General features: G+C 36.6%; 1 protein-coding gene across 1 annotated transcript in view; it reads left to right on the forward strand.

Annotated features, from left to right (window-relative positions):
- Vmp1 (vacuole membrane protein 1) overlaps window positions 1–19,657 on the forward strand; it is a 108,198-nt gene that overhangs the window by 79,352 nt on the left and 9,189 nt on the right. Inside the window, exons 8-10 of the mRNA XM_020161838.2 lie at window positions 838–918; window positions 4,378–4,494; window positions 9,228–9,289. Of these exons, the coding sequence (XP_020017427.1) occupies window positions 838–918; window positions 4,378–4,494; window positions 9,228–9,289 (260 nt within the window). The remainder of the gene's footprint in view (window positions 1–837; window positions 919–4,377; window positions 4,495–9,227; window positions 9,290–19,657) is intronic.

Genomic DNA, 19,657 nt, shown 5'->3' on the forward strand with positions numbered 1-19,657 from the left:
TCTGAGATTGAATCTTGTTCCATTTTTTTTCCCTTACCAGCATTATATCTTGTGCACTTAAACTTTATGGGCTGCAGTCTTATAATCTATAGGTTGGATATAATTCTGTTTGCTCTGCCTACACCCCAGATTGATGAAAAGCTAAATAAAATGTTTGTGAAAACATTTTATAAAACTAGTGCAAGTTGTGCAAATTTAGGGTATTACTTTTGGTTTGGGGTTACTGAATGCTTAGTTATTGCCACATAACCGTTTTTCCCTCTTCTAGCTAGTGATCAGTAGTGGTGTCTTCATTGTCTTGAAAAAGCCTGATTTCCTACCCTGCTATTAACTGGAGATTAGGTCTTGCAAATTCTAGAAGTAAAAAGAAAAGGATTTTGTAGGCAAGTATTTCTAACAGAATGAGTTGGCTCATGGTTGCTTTATAATATTTTGTTCAACCCTAGAAAATCCAGACAAAACTCTAAAAACAGAGTGATAGTATTTGCCTTATTCTTCATGTGGTAAAAGTGCTATAGATTTTTTTCATGTTTTCCTGTGAGCAGCCTGCTGTAATGTTATTAATCATCGTGCTCATTAAATGTATCCATGCGAGCACATGGATTACATGGTGGTACACACCTGTAATCTCAGCACTCAGGAGGCTGAGACAGGAAGATTGAGAGTGTGAAGCCAGCCTGGGCTATATAGCAAGAATCTGTCTCAAACAACAACAGCAGCAACAAAAGAATCAATGCTATTAGATTGTAAGATATTTAATATAATAAACTCTATGAAGAGCCATCTTTCCTTCTTCCTTAAAGTTTTCATTAATGTTACAAATCTTCCTTTTTATAGGACTTTGCCTCACGGGCTAAACTGGCAATTCAAAACCTAGTACAGAAGGTTGGATTTTTTGGAATTTTGGCCTGTGCTTCAGTAAGTAAATTGTACTAAAAACTGAGAAAATTCACTAGATCGTAGGATTGTATTTTGATAAACTTGTTTTTTAAAAATATGCTCCTGAATGAAAAAAAGGTGCTATCAGTTTTATTAAATACAAATTTGGGGAATCACTCATCTTGTTAAATGGTTGGGTAGGTCCACAGTCTTATTTGTTGACTTTTAAGGATTTCATCACACACCGATAACTTCAGACCTAACAGGCTTGACTCAGTAAGAACAAAAGAGGCAAGATCCATTCTTCTATAAAGAATCTATAATAAATTACATTTACCAAATAATAATGACTAAAGTCTGTCCACAGAGTTGTAGATAGGAAGTCTTTTTCCAAAGTCCCAGTATTAATTGCAAGGAAGAATTCCTATAAAACTTGTCTTAACTCCTGGATATGTGATGGAAGTATCAGTAGCAGAGATAAGGACATCTTCAGCTAATGCTGTTTTTGTCTAAAAACATAATGTCTTAAATTTCAGATTTGTGAGATTGACATCCATTGGTGAGTTGGTATTTATCCTGAGTCTTTCCTAATATAATAAAAACTTACTTTTAAGATGAGGCACTTTGGGCTTGCAGAGTGGCTCAAAGTGACAGAACTCATGCCTAGCAATTGAGACCCTGAATTCAAACCCCAGGACTGAAACTTTAATCAGATTAGTGTTTTCTTTGGTAGCCTATACAGAGTTGTTCAGTGGTAGGTTTGGCCAAAATAAGTAGGCATCTGGTTTTATATGTGATAAGCTGTGAAATTACATAAAATTCACAATATTGTCTGCTGACCTATAGCTACTTTATCCATTATATACTACAACTTGAATACTATGTCTTTGAGCTCTTTCCCACCTTAGTAAAGCAAATGTCAAAACTTATGGCATTTGGTGCCAAAATTTATGATGTGATACTATTATAGACAGATTCTAAAATATGTATATACATAAATTACTATCTATTGATCCGGGCGATTCTAGGAATTTTTGTAAGGTAACTTCTTTTTATGCGTTCTTTATTGTAATATTAACTGCAGTTTTTTCAACAAGTTATAGGTATATTGTAGAATGGAAAGAGGGGAAGATTTAGAGTCAGGCTGACTTGCATTCATAAACCAGTTATGCCTCTTATCTAGGTAATGTCAGCCAGGTTACTCTCTCTGAGCCCCAATTCTCTCATTTTTAAAAGTGAAACAAAAGCTGGACCCAGTGGCTCATGCCTGCACTCCTAGCTACTTAGGAGGCTGAGATTCAAAGCCAGCCCGGGCAAAATATTCATGAGAGCCCCATCTCAACTGATAAAGCTGTCATCTCAGTTTATGCAGGAAGCATAAATAGGAGAATCATAGTCCAGGCCAGCCCAGACATAAATACAAGACCTTATTCAAAAACTAACTAAAGCAATAAGGTCTGGGGGCATGACTCAAGTAGCATGCCTGCCTAGCAAGTACAAGGCCCTAAGTTGAAACCCTCATATCGCAAAAAAAAAAAGTGGAGCAGAGGCTGAGTATGATTGCACACATCTGCAGTCCTAGCACTCTGGAGGCTGAGAAAGGAGGATCAAGTGTCCAAGGCCAGCCTGATCTATGAAATGAGATCCTGTCTCAAAATAATAAATAGAACAAAATAGAGCAATAAGATAATCACTGCAAAGGCTGATGTGAGGATTTAAGATAATATATGTGAAGTAACTAATGTGTGCCTAGCACGTAAATGCTTATTCATTTTTTATTGTGATTTATATCAGTTTTGTATCAATCACCACATTCTGGGAGTAAAGAAGTAAAAGACAGGCTGTGGATACAATTCAGTGGTAGAGTACTCACCTGCCATGTATAAGATCCTAGGTTTGATCTCTAGCTCTGCAAACAATAATAATAATAATAATAATGATAATAATTAACAGTAATAATAAGGCAAGGATCAATTTTATCCTAGTACTACCCCAAAAAAAGGTCAGTTTGGCCTCCAAGGAGTTTTTTTCCATGTACATTTAAACATTTGTATTTCTGCATGCTTGTTTTAAGGTAAAAAGGACCTCATTAGTTATTTTGTTTAAATGTTGTTAACATTTAAATAAAGATAGAACTCATAGTTGAAGGAGGATATCTGATTAACTGCCAATTGTCTTTCCAGTTTATTTGGTTCATACTTGAAAAAAAGAATAAGTAACATGCATATCTAATAATAAACTCAGTTATGCTCTTCTGAGAGTGTCCAGAGTAGAATGAGATATCTAACAACTAACAATTCTGATGTTCTTGTTTTTATATATGTTGTATACTTTAAGTTCATTTCCATTCCAATGTGAAATAGAGCCTGAGAATAAAGGGAAAGTTATAATTCTCAGAATTGTGAGGTAGCATGAGAAAAAATAAGATATGGCAGATATAATGCTTATAACATGGTTGTAAGGGGAGAACTTGCATAAAGCATTTGAATTTAGATGAGAAAAACAAAAAATAATTTATTGAATCCAAGTGTTACTAACAAAAGAATACTGGAATTCTAACTTAGTCACGGCATTGTTTTTAAAAGACTCTTATGTGACAAATGTTTTTTAAACATCTAGGCTTTCTTTCAGAGTTCAAAAATGAAATTATATAAGTTAATTGGCTTATAAATGGTTCATCCAACAGACACAAGGACAGAGTACTTCTGTGGGAGAAAAATGGATGAAGTACTCAAAACCAGCTTGTGGTTTCTTTGCATTTTTACATGAAATTGCCTTTTAGTGTTCTTAAAATGTGGGAATGTTTGGAAAAAAAGGTATTTATTGTGAATCACTTCTTTGTCTGGGACTGAATATTCAAAACATCTGAATTTCTGTGCTTTCATATTTCTACACTTGATTTTCTTTCTCAAATATGCTACATGGGTCCAAAGCTGTGGACACTCTTAAAATTAAATATGAATAATGGATTTTTAATGTCAAGAACATCTACCTATAAATGTGATTGTGAATTTACTAGAAGGCTGTTAAAGATGTGAGCACTATCAGGTAATATTAGTTTTCAGGCTAAAGATTTTAGAGCCTTAGTAACTTGTGAAATATCTTAAGGTTTCACTGATACCTTACCGTAGAAAACAGCTACAAAATGGTCAAGATTCTACTGAATAGGGTTAAATTCCTGCAAATCCATGGGCTTTATCCATTTCTCCATGTTATTTAAAAATATGTATATGGGACACTAGTCATAAGTAATACAAGCAAAAGGACAGCCTGGTTTGCTGTGAGCATATTGAGCCTGAAATGAATGAGACCCAGCTTAGGGACATGTGTCTCTAAGACAATGTATCTACCTTCTGAACAGTGAAGTGTACTGACCAGGGTATACCTTGTTTCCTTGTTTTGCAGGCTTATAGCAGAATACCATATATCAGTGGGTGGTAAAATTAAATTGCTCTTTGAATTATATATGGAAGTCCTTATTTTGTTTTCTCCTTATAGATTCCAAATCCTCTGTTTGATCTGGCTGGAATAACATGTGGACACTTTCTTGTACCTTTTTGGACCTTCTTCGGTGCAACCCTGATTGGAAAAGCAATAATTAAAATGCATATCCAGGTAATTATATCTCTGATTCACTGCTCAGTGATGATGATAAACCCATTAAGACACTAAAACAGGATTATTCCTAAGCAAATTAAGTTGCTGGTTCTCTTTCTTTTGTTTGGTAGTTTACTTAGATAATAAAGTATATAAATGTCATTTGGAAAAGTTAGTAGATTCCCTTGTTTTCTTTCTTCCTCCTTTCCTTTTCTCTCTTTCCTCTTCTTTCCCTTATTTTTTGCTCCTGAAACTATTAATCTAAAACTTTTGCCAAAAGTAGTGTTCTATGTAAGAAAATGTACATCATTTTCACATAGAGTCAAAAAATATAGTTTCTTTACTGACCACAACCTGAAAGAATATTGCCTTTCACTAATTCTTCTTTTCTTTCACATACTCTATATAGTACTTCCTCTCTTGACACCAATATTCTTTACCGAAAACCAGCCAGATGTTAGTGTGGGAGAGAATGGGGAAGAAAGGGGTCGCTAAGAGGTAAAGAAATGTTGTTTGTGGTTAGAGAAGTGAGAATCTGTTAGTCCTCAAAGCCACTCTTCCCAACATCTGTAGGATACACGCACACATGCGCGCGCACACACACACACGTATGTGTGCACAAATAGAGGAGAAAAGAGAGACTAAGAACTTAAAATGAGGGGAAAATGGATGTGTGCTTCTAGAACTGTAATCAAAATTCTTTCCTTCTAAGGACAAGTCTCACTAGAATAAAATAAAAATTAACCTGGAAAGAATTTATTTTTAATCAGTGTGGTTTACAACAAAGAGGTATTTATCAAAAGAAAATCAAGAACAGTAAAGTTTTATCTATGCCCTTCTGTGATTCCATAATAATTAAAGATACATCTATCCAACTGCGGATATAGCCCAGTGCTACAACATGTGTATGGCATGTGTGAAGCTCTGGGTTCAGTCCTCAGCACATTAAAACATAAAAACAGACCTATCCCCAGTGATTTCCTTAGCACCTCTCTGCCACTGGTACTTAGATGGGAAGAATGAAACAGGAAAACTTGAGCTGTTCCTACCTCCCCAGTTTCTAATCTTGGATTTCAGTATTTGGGAGGGTTTATGGAATCTGTCTTCTACTCTCTTGCCACATAACCACTCGGAATGGGTATGTTTTTCTTCCTTCAAAGAATATATTTCTTCCCACTTACATTAAATATTTAGTTCATTGAACACAAGATTTTTTATTTTATATAGGATGAGTTTTGAATTCAGGGCTTTGTGCTTGCAAAGCAGGTACTTTACCACTTGCGCTACTCCTCCAGTCTACTTTGCTCTGGTTATTTTAGAGATGGGGTCTCACAAACTGTTTGCCTAGGCTGGCCTTAAACTGTGATCCTCCAGATCTCAGCCTACCAAGTGGCTAGGATTATAGGCTTGAGCCACCAGCACCCTGCTAAGATTTTTAATATTATGATGTCATTTACTTGCTTAAAAATTTAAACAACATAATAGAATTTTTAATAATAAAATATTATGTTGAATAATAAATTATTTTGCAATGTATCTCAAAGTAGTTTTGTTCTGTTTTTACAATGCTAGGTAAGTGCTCTACCACTGAGCCACATCCCCAGCCCTTAGCTTTTGTGTTGTTTTGGTGGCAGTTTTTTTTTTTGAGACTATATCTCATGATATAGTTCAGTCTGGCCTTGAACTCAACTGTGTAGCCCTGGCTGGCCTTGAGATCACTTAAGATCTTCCTGCCTCCACCTCCCAAGTGCTGGGATTATAGCTATAATCCACCACGCCTAGCTAAAATAGTTTTTTCTTTAATTTTCAGTTTTTAATGTTATTTAGTTCTTTCTAGGGAAAGAGAAAGGTTTTCAAGTTTTGATAATTCTTTCTTTGGTTTTTTGGGGGAGATTTTGTGGTTTGTTATTTTTACCTCGATACTAGGGATCAAACTCAGAGCCTTGCACATGCTAGACAAACACTCAACCACTGAGCCTCATCCCCAGCCTAAGTTTTTAATAATTCTTAATTTTTAATATAATACTTCACACCTTAAGGTGTTTAGTGTAATTCCAGGATGGGGGGTTACTACTTTGTGATTATCACACTTAGAGTGGTTAATAAGTAATAGTTGCCTATGAAAATACAACTTGAATTTGAACCCAAGTCTTTTGACTTCAAGCTCATTGTTCTTTCTTTAGCATTGCCTTCTTATCTACTGATACGACTAAAGAAATTTAACTGGTGAATGCCTGCTGTTTTTCAGGGCCTGTGCCAGGTAATTTGTTTTGGTCATCTCACTATGAGAACAGTATTGTGAGGTAGTTATTATCCATATTTCACAGAGGGGCAAATGATGTTAAGAGAAGGTACAGTAGCCTGGCAGCATGGCTCAAGCAGCAGAGACCTTTCCTTGCAAGCACAAGGCCCTAAGTTCAAACCCCAGTACCACCAAAATAAATTTTAAAAAGAGAAGATAAAACATTTGCCTATGGCCCTGGAATTCAAACCAAGTTCTGAAAGTTAAAGCTCTTTTCCTGTACCTACTATGTAAAAGAAAAAAAATTAAGCTAAAATCCATTTATGTTTCTGACAGGAAAGAATCTGAGTTCCCTCACTAAACCAAGACTGTGGGATATGTTTGCTATGTTCCATTGTATCATCGTGACATACTTTATAAAGGCATGTCACTTGATGTACATCCAGATGTAGCTTAGGGTAACAAGCATTTCTCATTTCTTGGGTAAGCAATATTAGTGAGTAATATAAACGGTTTAGCCATTTCTGAAATAGAAGGAAACACCCACTCACAAAATTTTCTCTACTATGAATAGTAAACCTAGTTCCTTATCTGTTTTTCTTTCATCCGTTTTTATTCAGCCTTATCCAATAAGTATTGTTATTTTTGTTGAATCTTACTGTCTGACAACCTTCCCTGAAAAAAATTCAAAATAACCCACTTAAAATTTTAACATTCTTACCTGAATTGCTTCATGTAACTTAGTTACCATGGGTATTGTCTGTTGCCTACCTACCTCCCCACCCACAGCATACACACATATATGGAGTTACAACCTCTGGGAGGTCAGAAATTTTTGTTTGTTGGTTCACTTTGGTCTTCTAATGCCCATTTGATAACTAAGCCAGTCTATAAGATTCTTCTCTCCAGGGAAGGGCACTTCTTTAACATATGATTTCTTCTTTGTTTATTTTGGCACCATTAGTGCCCTCTACCCATATCTTTTTTCTGCCTACTAAGCCCCTTCGCTTGCTTACTCTGCATATAGTTGGGAGGGCTGTTTGGTGGTCTCTGCCTTTTTTTTTATTTGGTAGTATCCCCACTCAGACCTCCAGCTTGAAAGATTCTGGGACATATGTTCTTAAATAGCTGGCATTTTGTCTTACCCAGCACAATGAATTCTAAGTTGTTACATTTTAAAAGAAAATCTTGTTTTGTTTTTCAAGCAATGAAGTTGTGCAATTATCTGAGTATTGGTTTGTTTTGTATGTTAGGAAATGATGGTAGGGAAAGCTCAGGGTGGTAAAATCACTGAAAGTCAAAACATTACTTCTGTTGATCAGTAAAAGACTCATAGTTCCAAATAACTGGCTTTTGGTATAGATCCCATATGCTAATGCTTTTCTCTCTAAGTTATCTGTAATAATTGTCTTGTTGACTTCATTAATATTCTTACACTATTTGTGTAACCGTGACACAATTCAGGTAGTTTTCTACCTGAACTGATATGTTTTACTCTAACCTGCCTACTCTCCTCAGATTTATAATGTCTGAAAAGAAAGAAGACTTGTTAATAATTTTATTTCCTTCCCCTCCCCTTTGAATACATTGGCTAAAGTTTATTATTTAACAAACAATAACAACATTAAAGAATTTGTTATCAGGAATTTGGAGAGAATCTAGATTCATTCATACTGAGAGAGTTATTATCCATTCTTGAAAGCTGATGTTAAATATCATCTTCTTAAATCCCTAATTAATTAGGCTGGGTGCCAGTGGGCCATGCCTATAATCCTAGCTACTCAGGAGGCAGAGATCAGGAGGATGGCATTTTGAAGCCAGACCATGCAAATAGTTTGAGAGACCCTATTTTGAAAATACCCTACACAAAAAAAAAGTTGTCAGAGTGGCTCAAGTTGTAGAGCGAGCAAGCATGAAGTCCTGAGTTCAAACCCCAGTACCACTTAAAAAAAAAAAAAGAACCTTCCACTTCTTGATTGGATTTAGGCAACTTGTTATCAGGGTAGTCAACTTTGATTTCAGTGATGGGGGCTATATGGAACCCATGGGTTTTGTTGTATACAGGAAGGATTCATAGAGCAAGTGAATATTCATTATTGCCTCCTAGTCTTGGTTTCATGACTCATATTTCAGACACAGTCATGTATCCTTATAAGACTAGAGCCACATGCTTCTGGAAAAGCATCTTTAACATACAAAGTATAGGTCTAGGGGCACCATTAAAGTGGTGGAGCACTTGCCTTGGTTCAGTCCTCTGTACTACAAAACAAACAAACAAAATTACAAAATACCATTGGAATTAAATGGTGTCTTTTATTTTTTCAATTGCAGTTATGGGCAGGCCTTTGCCTTTTTAGACTTTTTTTTTTTTTTTTTTTTTTGTGGTATTGGGGTTTGAGCTCAGGGCCTTCACTTAGTAAGCAAGTGCTCTACCACTTGAGCTACTCCCCAGCCTATAGTGATTCTTCTAATGAATAAATATTTATTTTGACTGGTGTTTTCTTTACAGAAAATCTTTGTTATAATAACATTCAGCAAGCACATAGTGGAACAGATGGTCGCTTTCATTGGGTGAGTAATTCTATTACTAATATCACTGAGTGGAGTAAAAGTATAGAAGACTGAACAGGAGTTACGAAACAGCTCTTTACTTTTTAAGAAGCAAGTCTTTTGCCATGTTGTTAAAGACATTCTTACCCTATAGAAAGGAAGGCTGAATCTCACATTTACTGTAAACCAAACGTATGTTATGTTACGTAATTCTTGCTTTAATAGAAGCTTTGGATTGGCATCTGTAGCCCCTCCAAGAAAATAAGAAATTGTCTTTATATAAAAGACATGTGTGTGTCATTATGGTTTAACAGTGCTTTACTACAATGCTGTGACTTTGAGCCAAAATTGGATGCCAAATACACAGTTGCTTTTAATTTAAATATAAATTTTACATAAAATTTTACTATTTCATTAAATAATAAAACACAATAGAATGTTATAATGTTTCCAAATATGTCAGGTAGGAATCTGTTACTTCACTAAAGAAAAATTAGGCCATTTAAAAAGGCTAACCTGTCCAGTGGTTTTATTTTCTTGTTTAGTTTTAAGAAGCAAATTAAGACCACTTTTAACATATGATATAAATTATAATGTCACAAAATTATAGAGTTCACTTTGATAAAGCAGTAAGGAAATACCCATTTTGTTTGGTTAGTCAAAATAAGTTTCAACTGGAATATGAATGCTGCCAAGTATTAAATTGAAATAAACCAAAAATCATTGGGCTTTTGCTTTGTTTGCGCTATCTTTCATAGGATTTTTTTTTTATTCATTCTTTACAGGGGAGGGATTTTCTTTCAGTCAATAGTATAGTAGAAATTGAAGTGCACTTTTACTTTTAATGTAAATATTCATCTTAAAAGCTACTTGTAGAACAAAATATTTATGAAAATTTTTGTATTTACAATAAATTACCATTTTGGTAAGTTTATATGGGTTTTATTATCCTTTAAGCCATGCATTGTATAGTCTAGTCACTCTTCTATGACTATATATACTCCGTGTATATGTTTTATGATAAAATAGTTTTTAATAACTAAGAAAAAATATATTCTTGAGACTATACAAGTGGAGCAATTTATTGATTTTATTAATTCCTAAGCTTCTATGGCCCCCCACCCTTTGGTTTTTTGAGACAAGGTCTCACTATATAACCCAGGCTGACCTCAAACTCAACGATCTTTCTGCTTCAGTCACCTAAGTGATGGGATTACAGGCATCTGGCCACCACACCCACCCACACATTAAAATTTAATTGCTTCAGATTTTTGCTGCTGAATTCTTACAAGTAAAGTTCTTTAGGGCTAGCCGTATGCCTGTCTAGCAAGCATGAGGGCCCTGAGTTCAAACTCCAGTACTGCCAAAACAAAACAAAAAAAGATGCTTTATATGTCACCATGTATCATATACAAAAAGAAAGAAAGGGAATTGGGCGTGGTGGTGCATGCCGGCACTCAGATGAGGAAGGCAGAAGAATCAAGTGTTAAGACCAGCCTGGACTACATAGCAAGACTATGTCTAAAAAAAAAAATTAATTAAAGAAAAGAATATCCTTGTTCCTTGCTTTTTAAAATACAAGGAAAGCATTTCTTCTATTCTTGGGGATTACTGCTTCATCTTGAGAGAATTCTAAAAGGATACCTTGTTAACTATCACACCTACCCACACATTGTAGAATAACTGTGCGCATAGCACCCACTTTCTTCTTCATTTCTGCTTTTCCCAGCCTGAACATTTATAGACACTAGGTTTTTCAGCTCCTTCTTCATCCTCACCACTGTCACCTGTTTGATCAGCTTGTGGAGTTTCTAAGAAGCTGAGCTACCTACCCTGTCTGCTTATGTCCAATCCTTTCCATACTACAGTCAGTAACCTTTCTGAAATTTTCATCTAGGTGTATTACCACACTGCCCTCAACCCTCAACAGCTCCTCTTTGTAACACCCTTCACTTGCTTTTCCCTTCTCTCTTAAAAGAAAGCTTAAACTTGACAAGGTTTATAAAGCCCAGTCTGATCTGTATTCTCTGTCCATACCAGAGTCTCCCCCCGCTGGTCTTTGCTCATGCTTCTTCCTTTGCCTGGATCAGGATTTCTAAACCTTGGCAATGTCAACACTCTTCGTTAGGAGAGGCTGTCTCGGACATTGTAAGATAGTTAGCAGCATCTTTGTAGTCTATACGCCGTATGCCACTACTACCTCCCTGTAGTAGTTTTGACAATCAAAAATGACTCCAGGATGCTGAGGCGGTGACTCAAGTGCTAAAACACTTGTCTGGCATTCCTGAGGTTCAATCCACAGAACTGCAAATAGTGATAATGATGATAATAGTTCCAGGGCTAGAAATGGCTCAGTAATAGAGTATATGCCTATCATGTGCAAGGCCCTTAATTTGATCCCAGCACCACGAAAAAAAGTGTGTGTGTGTGTGTGTGTGTGTGTGTGTGTGTGTATGCACACATTGCCAGATGTTGTATGGAGGATAAATCATCACTTCCAGTGAGAATCACTGACGTAGATAATGTTTAGATTTCAGTTATTGCATACTCAGTAAACCTTCCCTGACTTGATCAACTACCCCTTTACCAGGGACCTCTCTGCACAGCACATGTATTTATTATTGGGTTTTTTTGTTGTTGTTCTTGTTCTTGTTCTTATTTGGGTTTTTTAATGGTACCGGGGTTTGAACTCAGGGCTTTCTGCTTGCTAGGCAAGTACTCTGCCTCTAGAGCTATGCTTCTAGAACTATGCCCTTATTGTTGTATTTTTACCTTTCTGTTTGTGTGCATATGATGACTGTCTTATTGCTACCAACCTGTAAACTTCTTAGTAACGGAGACCATGTCTATTTTTGTTTACTGTTATACTCAGAGAACCTGGCATCTTGACTGACACAGAGCAGGTGCTCAGAAAGCATCTGCTGAATAAATGAAAACGTGCTATCCAAAAAAAGATCTGACCAATAAAAATTAGCAAGTTATTTGTATAACCCAGATTCTTCTGTTTCCCCAGCCTCTGGAGTTTTAAAAAAATTATTATTTATCTATAGTATATAGAAATTAACAGTATATAGAAATTACTTTAATTTAAGACGGTGCACTTAACTTGGAATGTCTTTTTTTTTTTTAATTAGTAGTTCCTTTCTTTTAAACTCCACTGACATGATCCCTCAAAAAATTCGAGTGATTTGCCAGGTGCAGTTGGCTCATGCCTGTAATCCTAGCTACTCGGGAGGCAGAGATGAGGAAGATCACAGTTTGAAGCCAGCCAGCCCAGGCAAATAGTTTGCAAGACCTATCTTGAAAAAAACCCATCATAAAAAAGTGCTGGTGGAGTGGCTCAGGGTGTAGGCCCTGAGTTCAAACCCCAGTACCACAAAAAATATAAATAAATAAATTCCAGTGAGTCTTTCTTCTAAAAGATAAGATGATTTTCCCAGAAACCAGTGGCTCATGCCCAAAAATCCTAGCTACTCAGGAAATGGAGATCAGGAGGATGGAGGTTCAAAACCCGCAGGGCAAATAGTTCACAAGAGCCTATCTCAAAAATACCCAACAAAAAAGGGCTGGTAGAGTGGCTCAAGTGTAGAGCACCTCCCTTAGCAAGTGTGAGGCCCTGAGTTCAAATCCCAGTACCCTCCCCCCAAAAAAAGAAAAAGATGATTTTTGTATAAAATTATTCTAATATATTCAGGAACTAGGTTTTTGGGGGTTTTTTTGTTTTTTTGTTTTTTGGTGGTGGTGGTACTGACACATGCACCAATGCACCTGACCCTGGATTTTACTTTTATTGAATTAAATGATTGGGGTCATATTTTTAAAACTGTTATCAGGAGACAGATGTTAGGATGTCCTGCTATCCTTCATTTTTTTCCCCTAGCCCTGTCTGCAGGGATTATCTCAACTTCTCCTAGATAATGTATTGAACAGTACTAATTGTTAGATTTGGCAAGTGGCAGTGATTCTCTATTATCAGATGCCACGGATATCTTTTTAGTATCTGTTAGTAACAACATAATATCATCATCAGATTCTCCCGTTGAACAAAACTGATTTGTTTTCCTACATTTTGAAATAGGAAATGCTTTTAAATATAAGTGTACAAAATAAAAATTAACAGATAGAACTGGGGTTGTAGTTCTGTGGTAGAGCACTTGCCTACCCTGTGTGAGGCCCTGGGTTTGATCTCCGACACTGCAAAAAATAAATAAATAAATAAATAAATAAATAAATGTATTCACCAAAACTAGAATGGAGATTAAGTTAAACAAAGAGAATGGCTTTTTTTTGGTGGTGGTGGTTCTATTTTGAGACAGGGTCTCCTTTGTCTTGTCCACACTGGCCGCAAGGTCCTGGGCTTAAATAATCCTCCTGCATCAGCCTGCAAAGTAGCTGGAGTTATTCACTCAGCAGCAAGAATGAATTTTTTTTTTTATTTTTATTTTTTGGTTGTACTGGGGTTGATGTCAGGGTTTCACCTTTGCAAAGCAGGTACTCTACTGGTTGAGCCACAGTGCCCTCCATTTTGCTCTGGTTATTTTTGAGATGGGGTGTCATGAACTATTTGCCTGGACTGACCTCAAATCTCAATCCTCCCAATCTCAGCCTCCCAAGTAACTAGGATTACAGGTATGAGCCATTGGCACCCAGCCACCCAGCTTGTTTTTAAGATTTGCCTCCTGAGTAGCTAGAATTACAGGCATGTGCCACCACACCTAACTGCTGTATAAATTTTTTTTTTTTTTTTTGTGGTATTGAAGTTTGAACTTTAGGGCCTTGTATTTGCTAGGCAGGCACTTTGCCACCAAATAATTCTTAAGGAAACTATTTTCTTTAACATAGTGGACCCTCTGTACATATTATCATATTTATTTCTAACTTTATGTCTATATGATAGGTATTTCCTCCTATTACTAATCAGAAAGTTGGCTCAGAGAGGTTATAAGTAAAAGGCATATAATTTAGTTTTATTAGCTTCATAAAAAGGGTATCATACTGTATGTAGTCTTGAGACGTCTTAGTATCATACTGTTAATATTGTTGTATGTTGGTGGAAATGATTCATTTTTGACTGCTGTATATTACTCTGTTGGATAATTATTCGTCCCCTCTCCCATTTTTAAACATTTGGATTGTTTCCTTGTTTCTGCTGTTTGCTCAAAGCATTTCTTGGTGTGTTATAAAATGAGGATATAGCCTAAGAAAATGATGAAAGGAGTAATTCAGAAGAGGAAAAAAGTCAATAAAAAGAGTCAATATAAGTAAGGTAGCCCATCTCTTAGATTTCTGTAGGACCAAATTTGGGCAAACTGTAGGTGAACTTATGGCCTGCTAGGCCAGGCTGTTCATCTCCTCCCAGGCTTCATGGAAAGAGTTTCTGTTGACAGTTATGTCTCTTATAATCAGATTTAGTACTAATTTTTCAGTGGTTTAAATCCTATGCTGTTGACTACCCCAGTAGGTATCTCTTCTCAATGCAAGTATGGAGTTGCCTGGTTAAGTATGATACCCTAAGTATGCCTTTGACCTGTGGTGCTTTTAGTGTAGTACACCATTGTATGGCAGTCCTATAGACCCTTCCTCCAAATGTCAAATAATTCCCATCACCAGCCATAATTAATACACCTATTTCTTGGATAGTTGTGGAAAGTAGTTGTCAGTGTCACTAGGTTATTGGCAGGTGTCCTTACTATCTATTTCTAAATCAAAAGGTTTGGTCTAGTTGTACATGTAACTCTGAACAGATACAGTGAGTCAGTTATAGAGTTAAGCTATAGGTAACAGCCTTCTGATTTATGATATGTTAGCAGGTAGATAGAGAAAAGGTTCTGTAAAAAGATTAGGCAGATTAAATATTGTTTTTCACTCTTTGGAGTAAGTCAGGAGATAGAACCAAAGAATTAGAAGACTTTGTATCTTAAAAGGCATTATTACATTTGTTGTGGGGTTTAATTATAATTTTTAACTAATTTTATTTAATTTTGTACTTTCTCCATTGAGAGACCTGCACATTTCTCAAAGAATTTAAAGTTAATTCTAACTTTAAAAATTATAATTAAAGGGGTTGGAGATTTAGCTCAGTGGAAGAGCGCTTGCCTGGCAAGTGTAAGGCCCTGAGTTCGGTCCCCAGCACCGGAAAAAAAAAAAAAGGAAAAAAAAAAAAATTATAATTAAAGTGACATGTTCCAGTTTTCTCACCAAGTAGAAGGCAAGAATTCCCAGAAAATAATATTAAGCATATGACTGGCAGCAAACCATATGCAGAACATTGGCTCATTGTCAAGTTGCCAGGGTCTTGTTGGAGACAAAGTCCCCAGTTTTACCGCACAAGAAAAGTTTCCATAACTCAGTCATTGAACTTGAGGGCCTGGGGGATGGGTTGGCTGGAACAGGGACTTTTTACCAGATACAGAATGTTCCATGCTCTTCTTTGCTGTCTCCTATTTCTGAGTTAACTTGATGTTTAACCTCAGAGTTGGGCTTGCCTGTGGTAAAAAAGAGAGATCATTTTAACCGGTGAGTAAGTGTTTGAAGCTGAATGTTGTTTCTTGCTCCTCATTCTGTGGAAAGTGGTCAGAATGAGCTGTGTGAGCCTGAACTTTTTCTTCTACAGAAAGAAAAATCTATCCTTTCATTTTAAAATATCAAGTGTTTCATGTACCTGTTCTCTTTGACATTGATTATAGTGAAATAATCAGAGATGGTTATGGCAGTCTGGAACACAGACATTTATTTGTATAATCTGGATACATAAGGTTTAACAACAGAGCTGCTGAGACTCAGCTGTACACCCATTTTAATATAACCTCCTCTGCAGTTGAGGAAGTTCCTTCCCTTTCAGGTTTATACATCCTTCTCTTTCGACACTTTACTCTTCTGTGTTTTTGTCATAGATTGGGAGGCAGCACAGTTAGATGAGAAATAGATATTGTTTAGGGAATAACTATTGACCATAATCAGAGCATTTCAGTAGAATGATGAAAACTAAAACCCAGATATTTTGGATTATGTAGAATTTTGAGATAAAGAAAAAGGCCACAGTCATTCCTGACACATTTTAATTGTTCTATAGATATTTGTTGGCTACATGAATCCAGTCTTTCATTAGCAGGAGAAATCACTGTGTGTTTTAGGCTCAGAGAAAAACTAGCCAAAAGCTAGAGGTAGTGCTTGCCAATTATGAGGAGTCCCTGTGTTCAATCCCCAGTACTTGGTGGTGGTGGGGAAACCCATCTAGAGATAGAAAATACAAATTAAAAAGAAGATAGAAAATACAAATTAAAAAGAGAGGGGACAGGCTGAGGTTCTTAATATTTAGTGAGAACCTAGTGTGCCAGATGTTTTACATAAATTTTTACTTAATATGCATAACAAAACCTGTGAGGAACTATCCTGGGTATGTGGGGAAACCAAGGTACAGAGAGTTAATTTCATATAAATGGTAAGAGATGAGTAGATTGACTATGTCTTTAACCAGTTCTTCCTTGAAAACTGAAGTGAAAACCGGTGCCTGTGGCTCACAACTGTAATCCTAGCTACTAGGGAAGCAGAGACCAGGAGGATCACGGTTCCAAACCACCCTGGGCAAATAAGAGTGAGAGACCCTATCTCAAAAAAACCCAACGCAAAACAGGGCTGGTGGAGTTGCTCAAGTGGTAGACCACCTGCCTAGCAAGCATGAGGTCCTGAGTTCAAACCCCATATCACTAAAAAAACAAAAACAAAAAAAACCCTGAAGATTCCAGTATATTTTGAAAGGGACACTGAGGCAGCAGTTGGAGATTTGGGCCAAAGTGCCAGTCTCAAATTGCTGCTCTGTAAATTTGGTAGCACCGACATGAATCCTTTCTGTCTATGCTGCTTTGCACAGCTGTGGCTAGTTACTTCTGTGGTTATACTAGTTGTAAGAAACCTAGTGGTTTCTGTGTTGTAGGTTTAAGTGATTTTTTTTTTTAATCTCCTAGTACCCTTCTAGATTTAAGTTCCCTGAGGGCAGAAAAGGTAAATTTTTTTCTTAATTATCTATTTGTCTAAAGTGATTTTTCTGCCTAACCTTTGGAATAATTAATTTTAAGTGAGATTGAATTCCAATCATTACTGTCACTTTTTTTTTGTCCACTTAAATCATGCCACTTTCAATGATAGCAAGGCCATACACTTACTTCCATACCATCTCACCTGAAATTTGAAATTCTAAAAACTGCTCTTAATTCTTGACCTTTGGGTCTGTGGAACCCTATTCCTGATTTTTCATTCTTAGAACTCAGTGGTCTTCACGACAGTCATAGATTTGTTTATAAAAAGCTGCCACCAGACTGTCATTTCCTGTAAATGACATCAATTTAACAGGGTTTTATTTGGGCAGCAGAGCAGTTCTACTTGGTTCTTACAGACCACTATGTTAAGGCTGACCTCATCATTAACATAAGTGTCTGCTGGGCTCCTGCTCTTCAATGATAGTGTATTTCAAAGAGTAGCTGGTAATTGTAAAGAGGTCTTCTATTCTGGTTCTTACAGAAAACAATTCCAAGTGTTCAAAAGCAAGGACAATTACAGATTCTTTTGTGACCGAACTATGTTGTGAGGCAGTAGAAACCATACACCTGAAGTTTCTGGATAAAGCAGTAGTCATCCTTTTAGCTAGCCAGGAAGAAAGGCTATCATGTGTTTATAATACCGTTCAGCACACAATGAACTAAATTGAGTACAAAAGACATTTTAATCATTTGAAAGGAGCACAGATGCAAATGAAATTCAAGATGTTTTAAATCCAAACCAAGAGGTTGAATCACAAGGAATTTTAGAATTTGCCAGAGACTTGTCAATCCAAACACATGTGTTCGAGAAAGCCCTAGATTTATTTTATGTTGGAGTGCTTTTCCAAGATCCTGGACTGTAAAGGAACTTGATTTGGGCAGGCTACCACATTTCGGATCCAAAAGCAAATAAGATACATAAGTTACCAATTTTCTCTTTTTTAAAATCAGCTTCATAGATTCATATTCTGTATTCAATTAAATCGTGAAGATAAAACCCTTTCATTCCAGTCACAGAATTACTAGGCTTTATTTTTACTAGCTTAAATATAAGTGATTTTGAGGACTGGGGGGCATGGCCAAAATGGTAGAGCATTTGCCTAGCATGCAGAAGGCTCTGGGTTCAATCCCCAGTACCGCAAAAAATAAATAATAATGGGATTCATGATTTTTGCTTCTGTGTAGTGTCTCTGTACACTTCTGTTTTGAGCAACTTTTCTTTAATGCTGGTTTATCTCTCATAGCTCATTAAGCTGCTTTTGTTATTTTTAACTTTATTAAAAATCCTGTTGGGGGAGCTTTTAAAATGTTGATTTTCATGTAGCACCATTCCATTTACTTATTCCTGGATTAATTAGATAACAATTGTTGTCTTTGTTTTTTTGGCTTTTCCCTGTAAACTCTGAGGGCAGGACAGCTATAAAATACCCGTAAGAGTGAGCATGAGATGGCCTTTGACTTCTTCAGAAAGATCGAATGGTAACTCCCTCCCCTACCCTTTCTCAGCAGTGCACCTTAGGAGAAAGACAGTTTCACGTAGAGGGTAATCTATCATTGTTGAATCAGGCCTAGAGTCTGAGGTCCATTCTGAGTCACTATGAATAGAGCTCTAGTATTGGTTGGTCCCCAGGGAAACTGGTGGCTAAATACTGTGAGAATCTTTATCAGACAGGAAATGACAACTCATTAAAATACTAACCGTTAAGCCTGTTTAGATCACTGCCTAGGGGGTGGGGAGGAAAATTTAACCCTACAATGTTTGACTAAAGTGGACACATTTCTAAAAACTTTGCTATTTACAAGGCTTTTACCTGGAAAGGGAATTGTCATCGCCTCTTTAGCACCGAACACATCCCTGAAAATACATCCCATCCTTACCTTAAATGTAACATTCATTCTCTTCTGGAGAAGAGTCTGTTAGTTCAGAGGACTGTTTTAGCTTGGCACTGTGGTGCTTGCCTTTAATGCCCGCACTTAGGAGGCTTAAGCCAGGAGGATAGTTAGTTACAGGCCAGCTGGGCTACGTAGTGAGACACCACCCCCGCCACACACACACCCCTTCTATATCAGAAGAAAAGAAAGACCATTTTTTTATTTAGTGTTCTACCCCTAAGCTTCTGGGCCAAATCCCTTGATAGAATTCTCTGGAGCCATAGGATAAATTGATTTATTGATTTACATACAGTGGTCCTCATTTAATCATGCCTGTAAACATAGCTATCCTGGAAGTTAGAGATCAGGAGGATCTTGGATAGAGACCAGCCCAGGAAAAAAAGACTATCTCAAAAATACCCAACACCAAAAAAGGGCTGGTAGAGTGCCTCAAGGGGTAGAGCACCTCTCTAGCAAGCGC

The sequence above is a fragment of the Castor canadensis genome, chromosome 11 (genome assembly GCF_047511655.1).
Source record: "Castor canadensis chromosome 11, mCasCan1.hap1v2, whole genome shotgun sequence".
Lineage (NCBI taxonomy): Eukaryota > Metazoa > Chordata > Mammalia > Rodentia > Castoridae > Castor > Castor canadensis.